Source organism: Portunus trituberculatus, chromosome 44, assembly GCF_017591435.1.
Source record: "Portunus trituberculatus isolate SZX2019 chromosome 44, ASM1759143v1, whole genome shotgun sequence".
NCBI classification, from domain to species: domain Eukaryota; kingdom Metazoa; phylum Arthropoda; class Malacostraca; order Decapoda; family Portunidae; genus Portunus; species Portunus trituberculatus.
This window is the reverse complement of record NC_059298.1, coordinates 12,723,939-12,746,080: the sequence shown is the minus strand read 5'-3', so window position 1 is coordinate 12,746,080 and position 22,142 is coordinate 12,723,939. Positions and strand designations below refer to the sequence as shown.

Sequence of the window (22,142 nt, the reverse complement as noted above, 5' to 3'; positions counted from 1 at the left end):
AATAGCAACATAAAATGAGAAATATGTTTAGCCTTTAGAGGAAAGCAGTTCAATTCAAAGATAGCAAAAATGGCGAGGGCAACAGAATGACAAGTGAAAGATATTAAAACATTAATGTAATTATCACTGTCCATGTCCTGCACATATCTAAACCATTACATTCATTTAGACCTCAAAATACTATAAGTATTTCAATAAACACTAAAATCTATTACAATACAGCTTTGTTAACTTTTCAATTAAACTTCAATACTGCATGCGATTATAACTGTAAAGAAAATCTTTACTAGGCCCTACTTTCTGTGCAGATGTATGAAGTCCACAACCATCTTTTCCATCTGTTTTAACAGAGAGATCACTTGAAATTTTCTCAGACTTTGTGCAACTTGCAGAGCCACTCTCCTCAACAGGCAAATTAGTTTTTACAGCATTGGTTTTGTCTTCTATGGATGAAGACTGTGACTGGTTCTCTGACACTGCTGCAGTGCTAGGTTTTGTTCCAGATGACTTTTTACCACGATTTCTTTTTTTAGCCATTCTATTTTAGTAAATAAATACTTCTAGCTCAGATTTTCACAATCTGTTGTAATGCAATAATCAATCAACTAAGAGCAATCTTATCACCACAAATCTAATAAAAATATATTTCTGGACTAGCACAGTTTGCACCCTTCTCCAGCCACAGTCCAAGCCTTACTGAGGCCGACGCAGTGCTGCTTCCCCTACTGCCTTGGAAATCAATACACAGATCAATAGAGACTCAGGCCACCACTGCACCACAGCTCTTCCCAGACCCAGACAAGCTGAATACAGAGTTAATGTATGTTGAATTCTGGTGTAATATGCAAAAATAAAAAAAAAGTAAAGAAATAGAAATGTGAATAGGAGCTCTTCTCCCTTATACTTGTTTGACATTCAGTCAAAAAGGTACTATAACAAATTCTTTCCTAAACTAATAATTCATAAAGCATTTTATTTCATCTAACCTTTCTTGAATGAAAACAACAACAAAAACAACAATAACATCACAGCAAAGAAGTTCTACAAGTGCAGCTCCCCTGTGTTCTTCCCCTCCCCTTCCAGAACTTATTTGAATTCCTCTTATTTATAGGATTGCATATCCATACATTACCAAAAACTGTGCTGGAAGCTAAAATTGCATTCAAGTGCTTCACAAACAAAAGAATAATTGTGTGTGCACGAAAACAAAATGAGAATGTATTACAGGAATATAATAAGGCAAGCAGACCTCGAATATTAATGATAAAAAAATCATATCACAAACTGATGATGTACAAGTGCAATCATTATCAAATATAAAATAATACATCCATGATAATTAAAATGGACATTCAGAACTGATGAAACTTTTCATGACATCATTATTATGCAAGTTACTGTTCTGCATTTCCATTATTAATAAAAATCTGAATTAATAAAATTTCTGTAAAAGATGCATATGCTGACTGATCTTTTAAATATGTTGTGTAAGATGAATGAATGTTTCCAACCTCAGGAAATGCTGTAGTACATAGTCATGTAGTTGATGGACCATCACGCTGTTAGTTTGCTTGAGCTATTACATATTCCCATACATCCCAGCCGATAAAATTAGACATGCTTAAGACTACTACCAAGTTTAACTAGACTTACCTGATGGCTGTACAAGGTTAAAACTGCTATGAAGCCAATTTGGTATCATTGAAAAACAAGGTTCCACTACATAACTGGCTGTATGTTTTCTTCAATCTTTACTATGGTACATCAAAATTAATTCAACAAGAATTATTTGACTATTATTTTCATCATGTACAGCCAAATTATATCACTTTACCTAACTAAGTTAAAGCAGTTTTCCTTCTCAGATCTCATACTTGCAAAATCTTTCACTCAGTTACAAAAACAATCATTAAGGAGTCAACAATAAGTATAGTATACCTAAAGGAAAACACTGAAGGTAACATGAATATTTCATAAAGGTACACTAACCAAATGCCTTTACCACATAGCACAACAATAATCATGTATGTCAAGAAACATTCACTGGATGGATTCATGCAGGGGTAACATACAAGGCTACAATTACTATCTACTGCCACCAACTCATCTAATGCTACAATGTGATGAAACACTGAGGAAGGTGTGTCACAAACAGTGAGGCAGAAACTTCCTTAATGTCAATTATGAATGAAGACAAAACTTTAAAAATAAAATAATAATAAAAGAAAAAAGATTAAGTTCCACTAATTCTTAATGAAATGAGAACCCAAGTTAATGGTAATGCATGAAAATGATCATCCTTTCTCAATCTTCCAATTCCAGTGAAATATTTCAGTCAAGATGAAAACTCAACACTAATTTAACTTGAATATTAGTGTGAATAAAAGACACTGACAGTCCTAATCTGAAACAACTAAAATAATGTAAAATCACATTAACTTCCAACCCCATCTGAATATTGTGAGTTTCCTGACACACAATATGCCATTCATAGCATCCCATGGAGGTGTTGTCATGTGAACTGTTACCAAACATCAACTTGCAGATCCATCATCTTTCTATTTTAAAGGCCTAGGGACTAAGATGAAAAGTGTGTGTGTATGTGTGTGTGTGTGTGTGTGTGTGTGTGTGTGTGTGTGTGTGTGTGTGTGTGTGTGTGTGTGTGTGTGTGTGTGTGTGTGTGTGTGTGTGTGTGTGTGTGTGTGTGTGTGTGTGTGTGCATTTACTTAGTTGTATTTACCTAGTTGTATTGTACATGGTTTGAGCAGGGTTCATAGTGTCCTGTCTCCATGTCTCCATTTATCTAATTTTTCCTTAAAGTTGAGCACATTATGTGCTGTAACAACTTCATTACTCAATGCATTCCACTTTTCCACTATTCTGTGTGGAAAACTGTATTTTCCAATATCCTTCACACACTGCCTCATCCTGATCTTTTCATGTCCTCTTGTCCTTCCATCTTCTTCTGTCAACAGCACCAGGTCTTCTTTGTCTATCTTTTCAATGCCATTGACTATCTTGTACATTGTTATTAGGTCCCCAAGTTCTCTTCTATCTTGTAAGGTTGGCAGTCCCATTTCCTTCAGTCGTTCTTCATATGTTAGGTCCTTTAATTCTGGCACCATCTTTGTAGCAATCTTCTGTATCCTTTCCAATTTTCTTATATCCTTTTTAGAGCTTGGAGACCATACCACTGCTGCATATTCCAGCCTTGGACATATCATGATTGTGATGATTTTTTTCATCATATCTTTGTCCATGTAATGAAATGCCACTCTTATATTAGTCAACATTTTATATGATAGTCCAAATATCTTGCTTATATGTTTTTCAGGACTCAGATTTTCCTGTATGATCACTCCCAGATCTTTTTCCTCTTTAGTCTTCATTATTTGTTCCTCTCCCATCAAATAGTTCCATACCAGTCTTCTTTTACTCTTTCCTAGTTCCATTATGTGACATTTCTTGGCATTAAACTCCAATTTCCACTTCCTGCTCCACTCATAGATCTTGTTTATATCTTCCTGCAACAGCAGACAGTCCTCTCTGGTTTTGATAACTCTTAGCAGCTTTGCATCATCAGCAAATAAATTTATATAACTGTTTATCCCAATGTGAATGTCGTTTACATAAATCTGAAACATAATGGGGGCTAACACTGACCCTTGTGGCACTCTGCTAGTTACTTTACCCCAAGATGAGTATGTATCTCTGATCACAGTTCTCATTTCCCTATCCTTCAAATAATCTCTTATCCATTCTAGCAAAGTTCCTTGCAGTCCTCCTATGTTCTCTAGTTTCCAAAGTAGTCTTCCATGAGGGACTTTATCAAAAGCCTTTTTAATATCCAGGTATACTGTGTCCACCCATCCATCTCTGTTTTCCAATCCTGCAATAACTTTTGAGTAGAATCTTAATAAGTATGATACACATGACCTCACTTTCCTAAACCCAAACTGTCTGTTCAATATGACTTGCTCCTCTTCTAGAAATTTAAACCATTTTTCTTTTATGATTATTTCACACAACTTCCCAAGACACTTGTAAATGACACTGGTCTGTAGTTTAGTGGTTCAGTTGCCTTTCCTCCTTTAAATATCGGTATTATGTTGGCTCTCTTCCATTCTAGTGGAACTTTCCTTTCATTTATTGAACTTGTAATTATTTCCCAAATTGGATCCAGTAGTTGCTCTTTACATTCTTTTAACACCCAGCCTGATACACCATCTGGCCCCATTGCTTTTCTGACATCCAACTTATCCAATAATCTTCCAATATCCTCTTTGTGCACTGCAATCTCCTGTAATCCTTGGCAATGCAATGTCCTATTAGGTTCTGTGAAATCTTCTGCAGTGAACACTGTTTTGAAGCTCTCATTCATTATTTCACACATTTCCTTCTCTGTTTGGTATGTCTTCCTTCTTTAATTATTTTTTCAATTGTTTCCTTGTTCTTTGTTTTGCCATTTATAAACTTGTAGAAAAGTTTGGGTTCGTCTTTGCTTTTATTCACCACATCTTTCTCAAAGTTTCTTTCTTCCTCTCTCCTTACTCTAATATATTCATATCTGGCATCCTTGTACTGCCGTCTGTTATAGTCATTTCTCTGTTTTATGAGTTTCTTCCAAGCTTTATCTTTTGCCTTTTTAGCTTGTATGCATCTAGCATTGTACCAAGCATGTATTTTTTCTTAACTCTATAAACAGGTACAAATTTTTTACTCCTTCATTATATTTCTGTAAGAATATGTCATATTTCCTTGTACTGTCTTTCTGTACATAATGTTTCTCCACTCAATATCAGCAAAATAGATCCTTAATTTTTCAAAATCCACTCTTGCATAATTTAATCTCTCTCCTTTGTAGTCATCTCTGTAACTTATCCCATCTTCCTCCTGAATTTGCATCTCTAATGTCACATGATCACTTCTTCCCATTGGACTAAGGTATTGTATGATTGGAGGGCTCTGGTTTCTTTGTGAATACTAGGTCAAGCAACGATGGTTCTTCTTCCCCTGTACCTTGTTGACTCCTCCACCCACTGGTCCATTGCATTAACCATAGTCAACTGTAACACTTCCTCCCTCCACTGTCCAACATTATCCATTACTTCCATCTCTCTCCGTTTACTTTTTTACTAAAAGTATTCTTCCATCTCTTCTTATGATGTTATCTAGGCACTTAATCACCTCTCTTTGCATATCTATGTTCTTCAGTTCCCCATGTATTTGTCTTTGGTGGCACATATGTAACTATAACTTTTCTCTTCTTCAATTCCTGTTTTGATTGTTACTTCCATTACTTCCACTTTGTCCTCACCATATTGCACATCCTCCACACATATATTATCACAAACCATTATTAGCACTCCTCCTCCCCCTTTACCCTTCCTGTCTCACCTCCAGCTTATATCCCTCTTCTTTAAAGTTGACATGGATCTCTCCTCAGTTTTGTTTCAACGATGCAGCTTTTTCTCTTTCAAATAATCCCTAACCTACAATATGCTTGATAACAACCCATCTATATTAGCACAAGTCACTCTTGATTTCTTGCCTCCTCCACGACCTCTTCTTTCTTTCATAGGTACCACTTCTTTAGTCTCATATCCAGAACCCTCCAGTAAAATTCTTTTTCTCAATTTTTTCCATAGCTTAATTTCTTAGCATTTTCTCCTTTTCCCTCTCCATTAGGTTCATATCTCTTTTCATCTATATATCCTTGTGTTCACTACCATCAGCCAGCTTTCCTTTCCTAGCCATAATTTCCTCTACTGTCACTTGAAATCTCATTCGCACTTTCATTGGTCTCCTACCCCTTCACTGTATCTTCCTAGCCTGATCACTCGTGTGTGTGTGCCTGTGTGTGTGTGTGTGTGTGTGTGTGTGTGTGTGTGTGTGTGTGTGTGTGTGTGTGTGTGTGTGTGTGTGTGTGTGTGTTCACCTCTCTTGCTGGTCACCCAGCCAGTCTTCCCCATTACGGAGCGAGCTCAGAGCTCATAATCTGATCTTCAGGTAGGACTGAGACCACAACACACTCCACACACCAGGAAAGTAAGGCCACAACCCCTCGAGTTACATCCCGTACCTATTCATTGCTAGGTGAACAGAGGCCACATATTAAGAGGCTTGCCCATTTGCCTCGCCGCCTCCGGGACTCAAACACGGCCCTCTCAATTGTGAGTCGAGCGTGCTAACCACTACACTACACGGTGTGTGTGTGTGTGTTTATCTAGTTGTATTGTACAGGGTTCGAGCTGGGGTCATAGTGTCCTGTCTCCATATCTCCATTTATCTCATTTTTCTTTAAAGTTATGCACACTACGTGCTGCGACAATTTCCTTATCCAATGCATTCCATTTTTCCACCGTTCTGTGTGGAAAACTGTATTTTCCAACATCCTTCACACACAGCCTCATCCTGATCTTCTTTTCATGTCCTCTTGTCCTTCCACCTCCTTCCGCCAACAGCACCAGGCCTTCTTTGTCTATTTTTTTCAATATCATTTACTATCTTATACATTGTTATTAGGTCCCCACGTTCTCTTCTATCCTATAAGGTTGGCAGTCCCATTTTCTTCAGTTGTTCTTCATATGTGAGGTCCTTTAATTCCAGCACCATCTTTGTAGCAATCTTCTGTATTTTTCTAGTTTTCTTATATCTTTTTTAGAGCTCGGAGACCATTCCACTGCTGCATATTCCAGCCTGGGGCATATCATGCTTGTGATGATTTTTTTCATCATATCTTTATCCATGTAATGAAATGCCACTCTTATATTAGTCAACATCTTATATGATAGTCCAAATATCTTGTTTATGTGTTTATCAGGGTGTGTGTGTGTGTGTGTAAGCAAGGCTACTTGTATTGGCACCTCCACTCAACTAAGATCCTATAAAGGAATATCCACCTGATAAACGAAGTACAAAGCAATTCTATTACAAGAAAATCTTTAATGCCACTCCATGCTAGTAAGTAAAAGTGAACAGTTTGGTCCATAATTTCAAATAAAATAAATAAAATAAAAAATAAATAACTAACTAAAAATTAAAAGTTTTTTTAAAGAGATACCACCAAACAATGCTTCATTGCACAGTAACCCAACCCATACCACTTAACTAGTCCAATGTTGTGTTGACACAAGTTTCTCTTATTTTCTTGCATTTGTATAAGGCTATCTGCAAAAAAAGTTTGCTTTGCTTCCTTTCCTTCTGACCCTCACGAAATCAGTCTGACTTAAATGTTTGCCTTAAGATGAAATGGAAGGTCTAAAGTGTGGTTGGTGAACCTCCACTTCCTCATTTTCAAAGGGTATGTACTGACACTAGTTATTTTGGCAAACCACAAAGCAATCTTACACCCAAGTCATCTTGCTTATGCACTAACACAAAATCCCAATAAGTATTTAACTTTGCATCCAGTGTACTTGGTTGCCTTTGTAATACTGAATACACTTGTGGATAGTTAGCTTGGCTCTAACGCATATGTGTGGTGTATAGCTGAAAACAATTGACGCATTGGTGAATGATATTCAATGACATTCTAATATGTCATGAAAAGGCAGCCTTCATTGGATGAACTAGAGATACAAGTGAGCATGTGCCATTCCATAATGGAAACTGATATGCTAACAAACGCTATCAAGTGAGTTGGTGCATAATTGAGAGAAAAAATTGGGATAAATTCTAAAATTTGTTCATGAGTTACTTGCAGCCTGCAGTGTAACTACTAAAAATGTTCCAAATTACATGATCTACAACTTCAATGTGATCATAAGTGCCATGTACATATTGTGTTTAACTGCACTGGGAGTAAAAGTAAAAGTAATAATAATAATAATAATAATAATAATAATAATAATAATAATAATAATAATAAAAATAATAATAATAATAAAAATAATATCAAATAATGAAAATAATATGATGTATCTCAAGTGCTGCAAGCATAGAATAGTCACATGGGCAAGCATAACAACACAGTTTATTTCTAGATATTTAGAATATAGCACTCTGTATTTCTATTCCTATAAAATCATGGCCAAAAATTATTTTTCTTTCCAGGACACAATATTGTAGTTACAACTTCACTTCCCTCAATTTTATGCTGATAATTATGTATACATACATTTCTTTTTTTTGCATGATCATGGGCAATCTCATGATGTAATTTCTTATTGAGGTGGTACAGGTGCATGGTCAAATTTATGATGGCACACATGCATCTACCATAAACAACTAAAAACAGGTGACCAAACTAATACAGCCTTCATGCATGCCTATGGTTTTTTTTTTTCTGCATGTCGGGGAAGGCTGTGGGAGTGGCTTTTCTCTATTTATTTCTCTGAAATGCACCAATCAAAATTCCACAGAAATTTCTATGAGCAACACTAATGGTCAGGTGCATTCTGTAATGGCCAGCAACAACAAAATCAGACTCACACATAGCAATATCTATACCTCTCTTTATTCATTTACTCTATCTGAATCACTTCCCATACTTTTTCACTAGCATATTAATGTAAATTTCAGCATTTATAATTTTGCTATGAATTATTATCTTCACATGCATGCTATTTATTCAGGTAAGCTCGCTCACAATGGCTTTATTAAAATTGGCAGTTCACCACCACCTTTCTTCTCACTGGACAATGACTTGTTTCTTCCTAAAAGAGACATCCCCAAGATGCATATTAGAGCAAATATTTCTAATAACATGAAAAACAACTCCTAAATTTCAAGATAAACTGTCAGATGTAATACTTTCAAAACGTATTACACTCCCTCTAAATGAAGTATTATACCTGCAATACACATTCACACTGCAAACCTACATACGTACTTCCATTAAACAACTTGAACTGAACAGGGAAATCCAGTTTACATAGACTGACATCTTTCACATGTCTTCCCCAAAGGCATATTAATAAAAAGAAGATGCCTGGAACCTTGTTCTTCAATTTTCATGAGAATGAACAAGAGCAATTTAGGACAGCTTGACTAACAAAAGGTTTACCTGATATGTCTTTTTCCTAACAGGAAGGGCCTGAAATGGGAACAACTGCTATAGGAAGCTGCTAGTCTTCTACATGTATAGCACACAAAATTATTGAACAATCTACCTCTCGTGACTACCTGGGGGAATCTTTGGCATCAAACTAAACCTCAGTGTGTTTTATGCAACGAGCTTCAACAAGCACATAAAATTAAAGGCTGAGGCAAAATTACTACCATTTTACTTGGATTTAACTAAAACATTTGAGGATATAGGTTAAACAGCCTCCCAGGTGACTACATTAGAAAAAAAAATCAAAGATTGCAATACCTCTCAAATTCAAAATAAGCTTTTTTTTAAATAAACATTACTCTCCCATATAGATATATACAAATTTGCCAATGTGAGTGAGTGAAGTACACAAACCCCATTTTTTTCTCACTGCAACAACTGAACACAATTATACTTTGGTCCAAGTCCCTTAGCCTTGCCCAGGTTTCTTTTTATTGCTATACATATTTTCTTTAACCTTAATCAGTCTTGAAAAGATATCCAGAAAATGGTACTTACCAGAGCATCATCGACGACAACCTCAGGGAAAATTCTTCTTAGGACGGCACGAACCTTTGCTTTTTCCTCTTCCACTACACCAGTGGCTTCCTTCAAAGAGAAAGTGTACTGGGTTAACACAGCTTCTTTTAAACACACTTGTGGAAAAGATTTTAAAACAATACAAATGTTTCTAATGTAATGCTGAAAACAATACCACTAAAAAATAAAAAAATAAACAACAATGCATAATACTGCAAAGGGATCCTGAGCTTTCTCAAAAAAACTAATTTTACATAATTTAAACCTAAACTTAGATTCTTATTTTCTGAAAAAGATCATACAATACATGAGCAACACCTATGTTCTGATGCTACAACAGTGGCATCTGACTCACAGGATAGTATACTTATCTGTTGACAGGATTACATATCACTCAACTACCACGACAGTCAACACAGAATTCAATTAGTACTCATTATCCTCTGAATTGATGATATATATACAATGTCAAAAACTATTGTCACTATCACAATAACAAAAGTACATTTTCAAGCTCTCTCAACTGCTTTCTGTTATTAGAAGTACACAAAGATGTTGCCACTCATCAATTTTTCTGACCAAGTGCTTCAGTGAGACATGCATAGTTGTTTGTACCATGCTTCAAACATAAGACAATAGGATTCTTGTACAATTTCTATAGGGAAGTAACTGTGGATGAAGGACTAATGTGAATGACCTCTTGCATGAACTGATGATGATACATCTCCAAATTATGCAAAATAACATGTCGCTCCATGAATTCTATAATCTTGATATCACTAAACTTCAAATAAGGCTACTAGAATAAGATCCAGTAAAGATGTGTGGGTTGAGCATGAATGACATGCAAACAGATTTACTTTTCTTTACCTAACAATGTACTGCCCTTATATGTACAAAGAATTCCTGAACAAAACATTTAAGACTAAATTCCAGAGAAACTGACATAGATACAAATCATGAAAAAGACTGGCACTGTTACGTTATCAACTAAATGTAATGGATTAATTTAACTAGAGCTGCATTCAATCACAATTTAACTTCTTCCACATACACTAAATATTTTCTTTAAATGTTCTTTCTTCATGTTCCCTGATGTGAGGAAATAAACATAGATTAAAATTGATACAAATATAATACCAGCTATCAACAATGATGATCTATAATGAATATTAATTTAATACATCTTTACAGTACATTTTCTTCCCATTAAAAATCCAAATGCCAATCATAGATAACAAAGAATGCAGAACCAATATTTAATCCTTAATTTCACACAGATTTGCTCAGCTGAGGAGTGGTAAAACAGTGGACCACCTATCCCTAACACTTAATACATTCATCATGTGGTATAAATAGTCATTTCACATGACATGGGAGACCATGAAATCTTCTCGTGTACTACAGGCATTGGCAGATATTGTCCTTCCCACCATGGTGTACACATACATCATTGTATACAGATACATTTATCCTCATAAAGGTGTATTTAAAGTGTTGAATATCGATTGGAGGGAGTGTGTATTTGATCTGCTTAGGCTATCTGCTGGAAATGGAACTTTCATGTTAATGTTAACCCATCACTATTGCAGTAGTATGTGGTTTTATAACTTTTAATATTAATAACATTGTTAACTAGATGATAAATCATAAGATGGTGTCTGTCTTCACTAGGAATGCTGTGGAAGACAAGATAATTGCAGGATGTGGAAAAGGAGGGAGGGATATAAAGGGAGAATTAACCAAGGAGATGAAATGTCATTGGCTGAAGACTTCCTACACATTTAGGGTGAGGATATAATTTCTTAACTGGTAACTATCACATTCCCATTAGGACTCATAGCCACCAGACACCAGCATGGAGGCAAAGCAGCAGAATGTTTGGAATTGCTAGACTGTAAAACTATATTCAACATTTAAATTCACCTCTAAGAAAACAAAGAAACAAAGTTATGTTAATATAATAATATAGGTGAGTAAGCTGCAGCTGGAGGAATAACATCACTTAAAATACCAAGTCTAGTATCACGGAAATTTCTAGGACGAAAAAACTATTTCTCCAAAGTATTTAAAACAAAAGGATCCATTTCTTCTTTTCTTTATATCTTTGTAATATAGTGGTTTGTGTTGAGTGGTCAATAGTTTTGGCAATGGCCTGGAACAAATTACCACAGAACAGAAGACTTCAATGATTGTAATAAAAAGCAATGTCTTGAAATTGACTAATTTGTTATAAATGATATCACTATTTTCAAATCAAGCTGACAAGAAGAGGTAGCTAAGACAGTATAACCACTTACATAACTTCAAAAATAAATACCTCAGTGACAATATACTATTAAAAAAAAGTACTTTTGCATTCATCTAAAGCAGGAATGTACTATTATTTGAAAAATGTTGAATTTTAGTTATCTTGAGTACAATATTGAGGGGAAAATTAATACTTAATGTTTACAAAAATTAACACAATTTGGTTATTTGTAAGTTAAGCAGTTAAACTAAAGCAAAGCTACATCTTTTCTTCACACTCTTCTATCTTGACAAAATCTATACACTAACTCAATATTACTCCTAAATAAAGTCTCACAATGAACAGTGTGTGTGTGTGTGTGTGTGTGTGTGTGTGTGTGTGTGTGTGTGTGTGTGTGTGTGTGTGTGTGTGTGTGTGTGTGTGTGTGTGTGTGTGTGTGTAGTTGTGGTTTACGGGAGGGGAGTAAACTCATGGTGAACCATCTCTATATCTTTTATCAAATTTCTTCTTAAAACTATGCACAGTCCCAGCTGTTACAACCTCATCAAGTTCATTCCAATTGTTCACAATTCTATGAGGGAAACTATACTTCTTGACATCTCTTCTACAAAAACCTTTTCTCAACTTTAAACCATGTGTGTGTGTGTGTGTGTGTGTGTGTGTGTGTGTGTGTGTGTGTGTGTGTGTGTGTGTGTGTGTGTGTGTGTAATTCACTGTTTGATCTGCTGCAGTCTCTGACGAGACAGCCAGACGTTACCCTACGGAACGAGCTCAGCTCATTATTTCCGATCTTCGGATAGGCCTGAGACCAGGCACACACCACACACCGGGACAACAAGGTCACAACTTCTCGATTTACATCCCGTACCTACTCACTGCTAGGTGAACAGGGGCTACACGTGAAAGGAGACACACCCAAATATCTCCACCCGGCCGGGTGTGTGTGTGTGTGTGTGTGTAATCGAACCCGGTCCTCTGGCTTGTGAAGCCAGCTATCTAACCACTGTGTGTCTGTGTGTGTGTGTGTGTGTGTGTGTGTGTGTGTGTGTGTGTGTGTGTGTGTGTGTGTGTGTGTGTGTACTGGAATAGGTCTATCTTCTTGAGTGTGTGTGTGTACTGGAATAGGTCTATCTTCTTGAAACAGATAATCCTAAAAAACTTTGGCTGTATATAAATAAATACGCATGGCAAACCAGATATATGAACAAAAATGTAACAATGTTTACAATAACTGCAAAGCCAAAAAAAATTTCCTACTCAAATTTTGCATGCAAATAAACACTTTCACTGACTAATGTTAAACTACAATGCAATGTCTATGTCTGTAAACTCACTGGCATGGAAACAAGATAGCAAAGCTTATTACTAATAAAATTATTAGCACTTACATCCACCTGCTTGAGTCTAGCCATCAGTTTTTCCTCTGTGATCGTTAAGGCCTCCAGGACTTTGTGGTTCTTTTCACGCAACTCCTACAAGGCAGGGATTAACAACACACAATGTTAGACTTAAGGGAATCAAGCAATGATTTTTTTTTTTTATGTTTTTTTTTTTTTTTTCAATGAGAACACAAAAGTATATGCATTTCAAAATAGTTAAGTTATTGAATTACTGTAAAGTTTCAAGTCTCATAATCTCACTAGATCAATGGTAGAAAAAAATAAATCACACATACAGTATAGGTGAGAGCTAATCAAGGCTACATCTGGCTTTACTCTGGTGCCTCATGAAGCCCACACATATAAATGACATGCTTAATAGCCTAAGTCCACTGATGGAGGGTGTCCCATGTGGCACAAGCAAGAGGAGTAACACAAAGGGGCAGAGGGAGAAGTGATCTACATAACTGAAATAACACATCCAAGCCCACCATCAAAGCATGTCATTTGCCTTCATGGTGGATGGACAAGATTAATCATAAAAGTTCTGTGAACTCTCCCCGTTTCTGCAATGGGCATAGACTCAAGCTTCTCTTGAACCGAAATATCTTAAGTTATCTATTATCCTATAGTGCATATCTCCAATAAGTACTTCAGTTATATACACGAGTGATGGTGCAGCATGCTGGATACTCTAGTAACAGTCCTTAAATTAGAGACAAAGCAAAACACAATTATTCATCATACAACACAACTTAATTCACAAGAGGCAACACAGTCTGCATTCACATAAAAGTGGCACATCAATCTTAAAATCTAGAGAACTATAAATAAATAATCAGGTAAATCAAAGCTAGTGTTTGCTCAACTCACCATTACTGTCCAAAAAGTGAAGGTTGTCTCCAAATTAATTGTGTAAAAAGTAATATATACAGTGTAAATGATTTTCAATCATACAAAATAAAACAATAGACAATCATGCAAAATCAAGAAAATCATGACATATAATGCATACATCCATATGAAGCTCAGGTAACCATCCATTACTACAGAATACTTACATTGTTCTTTTCTCTTTGACCCTCCAGATCTTCTTTTAATCTAGTGATCTCTTTTTTTAGGCTGGTTAGTTCTGTTACTTGTTCTTCTATTGTTTGTTCTTTCTCCTTCAATCTGTAATATTATTGCAAATGACATCAGTAATGCTTATTTCCAATTTTTAACTAGTATTAATTCATATATTAAATCAATTGTGTATCATGACTGTGCATACTTATATATAGATGAAACTATCAATGAAATAAATGCTTCATGTTTTCAGATCATAACTTGGTTAAAAAATATACATCATGGGCAGATGTTTATTTGCAATTAATCACCCAGAAGATTTGAAGACATTCTTTACTCACTCAACTCCTTAGGATGATCCTAACATAAAGCATGAAATACAGGTTTCCCTCACTATCCAATGGTTCACTGTCGGATAATTTGATAATCTGATTGTTATCTCTTTCATCCACTTGCTCATTTTTTAATGTCAGGGGTTGTTTATCCAATTATTAACCAATCACCAGAATGTAAAGAAATGCACTGCGATCGCAGTGCCACCTATTGAAATTCATTCCCACTAGTCTTTCAGTTGTGTTCACTTACCCAGCAAGTCTCTACACTAGTGTTTGTGTTTTGCTAAAATTCACATTCATTGTTGTGTATTAAGAGTGATCCAAGTGCGATGTCTTCCCAGTGGGCTGCAACACCTAGTGCTGGTGAACTGATAGCCAAAAGACCAAAAAAAAGCTTATCTTTACAGAAAAAAGCTTAAAATTACTAAGTGCCATGAGGGAGGTGAAGGTGCCAACTTCATCGCCAAAACCCTGCAGTTACCTCAATCCACTGTCTCCATTGCCATCAAACAAGCAGCAAGTGTGAAGAAAGTAGATGATACAGCTTCTACATTAATGGTAAAGATGCTAAGAAAGAAGAGGGAGCCAACATTGGAGGAAATAGAGACTCAAGGCTGTGGATTGATGACGAGACCTACCACCAAATGCCTCTTCTACCTCCCTTGTGATAATAAAAGCCCTCTTGATCAATGCTGATTTGCAGAAAAAGGATCTGTTCCATCCACTTTAGATGACACATATACCTGAAGGTATCTCGTTCTCTTTGTCATTCTGTCTACTTTCAGTATACAAATCATTATCTAGCTGTGATAACTGTATGTGACACTATGACAATAAAATGTTATAATATTATTATGATGAACATTTTTTTTTCTGGATTTTATTAAGACTTCAGCTACTGTATGAGTGGCACTTGCTAACTTAACTGAGGCTCATTTTACTCCTTGCCAATGGATATAAGCCTATAGGGGAAACTGCTGTGTAAAACACTACCTCTTTGGGTGGCACAGTAAAGTGTTCTCTATCTCTCAATACAAGTTGGCCTAGCTTACTCTCCTTATTAAATTAAATCCTATTGAATCTTAAATTCACTATCTGATCGTTCGTTATTCAATCTAGTTTTCAGGAATGTAACCCAAACGTAAAAGAAGGGAAACCTGTAGTGAGAAATCTTAATATACTGTTTGCAGATTATGCATAAATGCTACCTGAGATTACTTTTTATTTTCTTTAATCATGATAGAAATTCTTAGGTAAATTTATGCATAAAATAAAAAAAACATTGACTTCTTTATCATTTCACACTGGAAACTTAACCACTAAACAGCAGGTGGCAACTTGAGCTCATGCAACATAAACGGTAGGTGATTTTTATAACTGATCTGCATTTTGTGGGATAAATTTCCAATTTGTGAGAATTTTCTGGTCTACTGAGTTCTTCTTCCCTCAGAATGATGTCTCTCTCTAAGCCTCAGCAAGTGTAGTTAAACATAGCTTCCTTTACTTAGATGTGCAAAACTATTAATGACAACCACAAAGAAAGTCTTACAAAGATTGTAGGAGTGCAGTATCAGGGGCTGGGGTGTGCTCAGCATGAACATCACCATTCTCTTGCCCTTCAGCTGCTGGACGGACACTCTGAGATGCCAATGATTCTTTTTCCTCCTTTAATCGCTCAATCTGCAAAATGCAAGCAAACAAAAAAGATGATTAAACAAAAGCAAATAACAACCAATGCATCTAAACTCTGTCTTCTTCTGAGCCCTCTCTCAATACTTGCCAACCAAAGCAATGTGGCAGAGCACAAAACAGACCTGTCTCATGAGGATTTGGGTCTTATGATTTAGCACTTTTGTACATAACATGATGAATTAGAAGACTTTCAGTGAAACATTCTGTACTGTATTTAGTAATCTTTTAAATTATCATCATTCTTTGTTATGGAAAACCTTAAATTTGAGGCAACAATTAGATAACAAATGGAAAAATTGTTGAATACAAAGCATATCCCATCATTGGATACTTTCCTGAGATGACATTTTGAAATCATGCATTATTTACTGTTAACCGCAAAATCATACTTCATGGGCTCATGTTCTCAAGCACAGTAATGCTTACACCTACATAGGCAGCCATATTTTGACTGAGCCTATCAAAAGCCCATATTCTTACACTGCCTCACTGTGGTTCCTTTTTTTGCTATAATACATAGTCTATAATGCAATTTTGCATTTTTACGTATCTTTATCCAATCCCTGTCTTTTCTGATGTATTACTTCAAAAGCTAAACACTTCTTGCTGTGTAGAAATTATTACAGGGGTCCTCCATTAATGCGTAGGAAAGGGACCGAGAAAATGTGCGCATATATCGAAAATGCATTAACATAATAATAGAATCCTATGTTATAAATAAGACTGGGACACTTAATTATTATTTTTGTAGTTAAAACATCATTTCTTAATTTCTTTTGATCTATAAAAAAGGATCATAATGCTTAGCAAATGTGACATATAAAACTGTAATGTGGGCAAGCTGGGACAACGTGGCTAGACCAACACAAACAAAACGTCGAAATGTCTTGTTGGTTTTTTGCTATGTAATTCTTAATTTATATATTTTTATATTTATTATTATTTTTCTTGTTAAAATATAATTTCTTAATTTATTTTAATTTATTTTACTGGTTTAAAAAAAAAAAAGTTTCTTTTGCCAAGTGCGCATAAAGTCAGCTTTTGTGCATTGTAAGTGATGGGAACAAAGTGAAACGCATCGACGGAGTTGCGCACTGAAAGAGGACCCCTGTACTAAATACACACACCCACCAACAGATTCACATAAGAATAGATGTATAGACAAATAATTAGTTTTCTATCATGAACAACTAGCTACTTTTTCTTACATAACCACTAAGTAACCAAAAGATTAAATAATCCTCACTTGAATATTTTGGTCTACGACGACTTGCCGTACACTACAAAGTTCTGATTCCATCTGACTCAGTCTGGAATCAACTTCACTCTTTTCCCGCAATTTCTCCTGCAATACAAATAAATCAATGTCTTACTCTTCTATACAACAATCCATAATTTTCTCATTCTATTTATCTATCTATCTATCTATCTATCTATCTATATGCATACATCTCTTTTCCAAATCTTTTATAGGAAACGTACCTGCATACATTGTTGTACTTGTGCTATTTTGGTATTACTACTTGTTATCTGTGCTCTCATATTTTCCCGCTCACTCTCCATTGCTGACAATTCTGCTAATGCTTGAGCTCGAGCTGCATCACTATTCTGAAGCTTTATCTGAAGCTCTGTCAGCTGTGCATTACGTGATGCATCATCCCCAACTCTTTTTTCTTCCAGTGCTCGTATATGCTCTTCATATTGCTGACATCTTTGTGTCAGCACTTCATGCTCTTGCTTTATTATCTTTCCTTGCATTTCTGCTTCATTGAGGGAAGCACGAAGAGCAGCAGCCTCTTGATCATTGGTGGTATTCTGTAACTGTTCCACCAACTGCTGTTGCTGCTGGAATTTTATTTGATACTCTTGCTCTAATGTTGCACGCAGCTCATTGAGGCGAGCTGTTTGGGTTGATTTTGCATTTGCAGCAGCTACTTCCTGCTGGCGAGTGTAGTTTGCAATGGTGTCTTCCAGCTGGGTTTTCAGCTTAGCTGATCGTGACCTTTCTCCGTGAAGCTCACCACACAGATCAGTAATTTTGGCAGACAAGGCAGAGTGTGCTTCGTCCTTATCACGAAGCCTGTTCTCCACCTCTTCCAGCTGTCTCCTGAGCTGTGTGATTGGATCAACGCGACCCTTCTTAACCCAATCACCCCCAGCATTGTTTTGTTGCTGCTTGTTGAGGAGTACATCAATCAGGGTCTGTATCTCTGTTCCTGAGAGTGGAGCCCGTTGCACCATGGGAAGCAGCTTGGACTCACTCATGGCTGGAGAAAAATCAAGTTCATTAATATTCAAAGCACTTGGATTCAAATGAAAAATACTTGCAAATTATGAAAAAATACATACCAAATCTTATAATAACAATAATAATATAATACCTTGTTTACTATAAAATAATTTCAAGAGCCTGACATTACTTATTCAACTCAATATTTTAGCACAGCTGTTTCATCACTATGCTTAAAGAAATTTGATGGAATGTATACCCGATGATATACCCTCTGGCTAATATCATGACATATTCCTCACGCATCTTTATTAATACAAACATGTTGCTAAGCACAATGGATGATGTTCTCTTGCCATTTACAAGTAGCCATATATTGCACCACCACTAAGATTTACTTCTGTACTTCCCTCACTGCTGATTCACTGATGTTATAACATTTGCTTTGTTATATCACATGCTCAAGCTGCATACTTGTCATCTAAAGCTTTTAGTTATAGCCTGCTGGATACACTCCCTAACTACAGCAGAAAAGCCATCCTCATCCAATACAAACTATTTTAAAAACAGTTCAAAAGCGAAGATATTCCTGAGAACTTTGATTGTCCTTGATTAACATAACTTCCTTACTTCCTTCATGAAATGCATGAAATGGCTGCAATACTTAAGAAATTACAATTTTAATTCAAAATTCCAATCAATCCTATAAATGATTTTAAAAATACCTTCAGAAGCATACAACATGTATGCTGCCATTTTACATAAACTTGCCTTTTCTCACAACTAAGAGATGGTATCCCGGAATGCAGCAGAAAAAAAAGGCATATGTACAAATAGGTGTTTCCATTACAGGGATTCAGGAGAGAAAAAAAAAAAAAAAGTTGCTATTTTTGTAGCAAAAAATCAAGAACCAAAAAGTGGCAAACAAAACCATGTACCTCAAAACAGTTTCAAGACTTGAGGTGATAATTCCATATATTTCATGATTTGTAAAATTTTATCTTGAGACGACAAACACCCGAGGTTTCTAGTACATCCTTTACTCTGATTTAGAACAGCAACTTTGTTCCAAAACCAAGGCTTGACACAGGGCTTTTTTTCCTGGTACAAAATGCTGTGTTCACTAGGCTCAAATTACATGTAAGGACATACATTATGGTTTTAAGTGCTCCTTCAATTGAAATCGTGCCAATGATTACCAACAGTACCCAATCCTATTATTTCAAATACTAGTTCTAACCAACCAGCCTTGAAATAGTGGTTGCTTTAGTTTAGATTTCTACTACCTATACCTGGAATACAAGTGCTGGCTTGTGGGCTCTCACATTTGTTCATAGATGTGACCACACAAAATCAAACCAAAGGGTAAGACAATAGCCACACAGGAAGAGGATGGAGGTATACAACAGTATGACAAGAATTGTTAGTCATTATTCTAAATGTTTGTGATATTACTTTTCTAACAGTCCTTGGACCTTCCTCCTCTCTACACGTGTGTTTATTGTGAAAATTAAATACATATCTGCTAGTTAGCTTGAACATATATTATTTTTGCATTCCTATAAGTCAGCTATGGAATGTAACAACAATAATTCATTACATCACTTATTCAAAGATACTTTGATCAAAATCTGACAACATAAAAAAGGACTCTGGTATACCACTTACATGTGATATCATTTTTCTTTTCCTTCTTCTTCTTCTTTTCCTGTGAGCTTCCCTTTTCAGCAGCAGGTGAGACATCAACAGCATCAGATCCGCTAACTTGTTCACTAATGAGCGGCATGTCAACAACCTACAGTGAAATATATCATTAAGTGAGTAACATGTACAACCAACCACTCAACAAAAAATAGAAATGCTTTAAAAAGATCAATCAAGGGAATTATGCCTTTTCATATGTGTAGAAAAGAAATTCCTGCAATTACAATGGAATAAATCCCTACTAACAATATCTAGAATGGTGCAAAAAAAGTTAAGTGGACAATAATAACAAGCAGTGTAAAGAGTGTGCCAACATCAAACAGTGATGGTTCAGTGCAATATGTTGAATATGAGTGACAAGTGATCAAGTTTTTATTAGTCATTCCTGTGATATACTCAAAGCAACAATAGGAATGACTTACTAATATGCTTTGATTTAAGCATTCCCTACACATTCTGACCATTTCATTCACCCAACAAACATTTCCACAGTACTTTTTTTTTTCTAGGATCCTACAAACTATCTCCTTAGATCTCAAGTTTACATCCTAAATGAGTACACAAAATGAGGCATCAGGTTCAGACCAAGCCATGGAGTGTTCTGACTGATTAAACCACTTAGATCCAAACACATTTAACACAGGATGCCCTAAATAACAATGACAAGTTGGTCCATAAAATAAAACATATGTATTACCAAAATTATGAAAACTTAACTACAGTTATTTCTTGAATCCATCACAAAATACTTGATGCATCATTACACCAGCAAACAAGAGATCAATTTCAGTGAAGTATGGTTTTAAATTTCAATTTTTTTCCCCGACCAAAAGAAATGGGATTTACAAAGTCTTTATGGCATATTCACAAAAAAAAAAACAGCTTCAATGAAAGAGCTGTCAAATCATATGCAGGTTTACTTACAGTGGCCTTTGATTCCTTTACAGCTTCTTTTGTGGCCTTTGCCTTGGACTCCTTCATTTCTTTAGTATTTACATTAGTTTCTTTAGCAGCAGCATTTGTTTCCTTAGCAGCGGCTTTTGTTTCTTTGGAAGCCTTTGTTTCTTTAGCTGGAGCAACTGATTCCTTAGCAGCAGCCTTTGCTTCCTTAGAGGCATTCTTTGGTTCTTTGCCAGATGTATTGGTGTCCTTAGCAGCGCTTTTAACATTGGTCTTAGCTTCCTTAGCAGCAGCCTTGGTTTCCTTGGCAGATGGTGATGGAGTGGCAGCTGAGGAGGCAGGAGCGGGAGTAGCAGAAGCAGTGGCACGGCTGGCAGCAGATTCAGTTTTCTTTACTTCTGCTTTAACAACCTTCTCCTGAACTTCTTCACTACCTGCATCTTCCTGTTCTTTCTTCTTTTTTCTCTCTTTCTTCTGCTCCTAATGAGACATGCAAATTTGCTAGATCACTGAGAGTACTAAACATGCAAAATAAATCAGTCACATTAGAATATTATAGAGCATTACTGCAAACACATCACATACAAAAATGTCTTCCCAGTTTGTCTCATATGAATTTCTGCAAAACAAATTGAAAAAAAATTGTAAAACCATACTCATAACATCAAAAGCTACATATAAATACTGATCCCACAGGTCTTCAAATCTCAACCATGTCTGAAATGGATATAATACACTCTTTTGGCCAGACTGGAATCTTTGGAAATGCTTACACTTGCATTTCTTTAATGCAGCCTCTTAAGCAAAGGTATATGGAATAAAGTTCTTTCACTTTCTTAGAACCTATCTGAAATAATAATAATAAAAAAAAAAATAATAATAATAAAGATACCCAAGAAATGTGCCATCATAAACAATGTAAAGTGACAGCTGGACATGCTGGTGTAAAAAGAATAGTGAATAGTTTTAGTGATTACAGATTGTAGCTTCCAGTCACATACCAATA

General features: G+C 35.8%; 1 protein-coding gene across 9 annotated transcripts in view; it reads right to left on the bottom strand.

Annotated features, from left to right (window-relative positions):
• LOC123518567 (ribosome-binding protein 1-like) overlaps positions 1-22,142 on the bottom strand; it is a 53,056-nt gene that overhangs the window by 24,298 nt on the left and 6,616 nt on the right. For all 9 annotated transcript variants that reach the window (XM_045279421.1, XM_045279422.1, XM_045279423.1 and 6 more), the window contains exons 4-12: positions 21,161-21,616; positions 20,201-20,327; positions 17,785-18,569; positions 17,549-17,647; positions 16,160-16,290; positions 14,269-14,380; positions 13,217-13,300; positions 9,557-9,646; positions 9,008-9,037 (exon numbers count right to left, since the gene is read on the bottom strand). In XM_045279421.1, the coding sequence (XP_045135356.1) occupies positions 9,008-9,037; positions 9,557-9,646; positions 13,217-13,300; positions 14,269-14,380; positions 16,160-16,290; positions 17,549-17,647; positions 17,785-18,569; positions 20,201-20,327; positions 21,161-21,616 (1,914 nt within the window). The remainder of the gene's footprint in view (positions 1-9,007; positions 9,038-9,556; positions 9,647-13,216; positions 13,301-14,268; positions 14,381-16,159; positions 16,291-17,548; positions 17,648-17,784; positions 18,570-20,200; positions 20,328-21,160; positions 21,617-22,142) is intronic.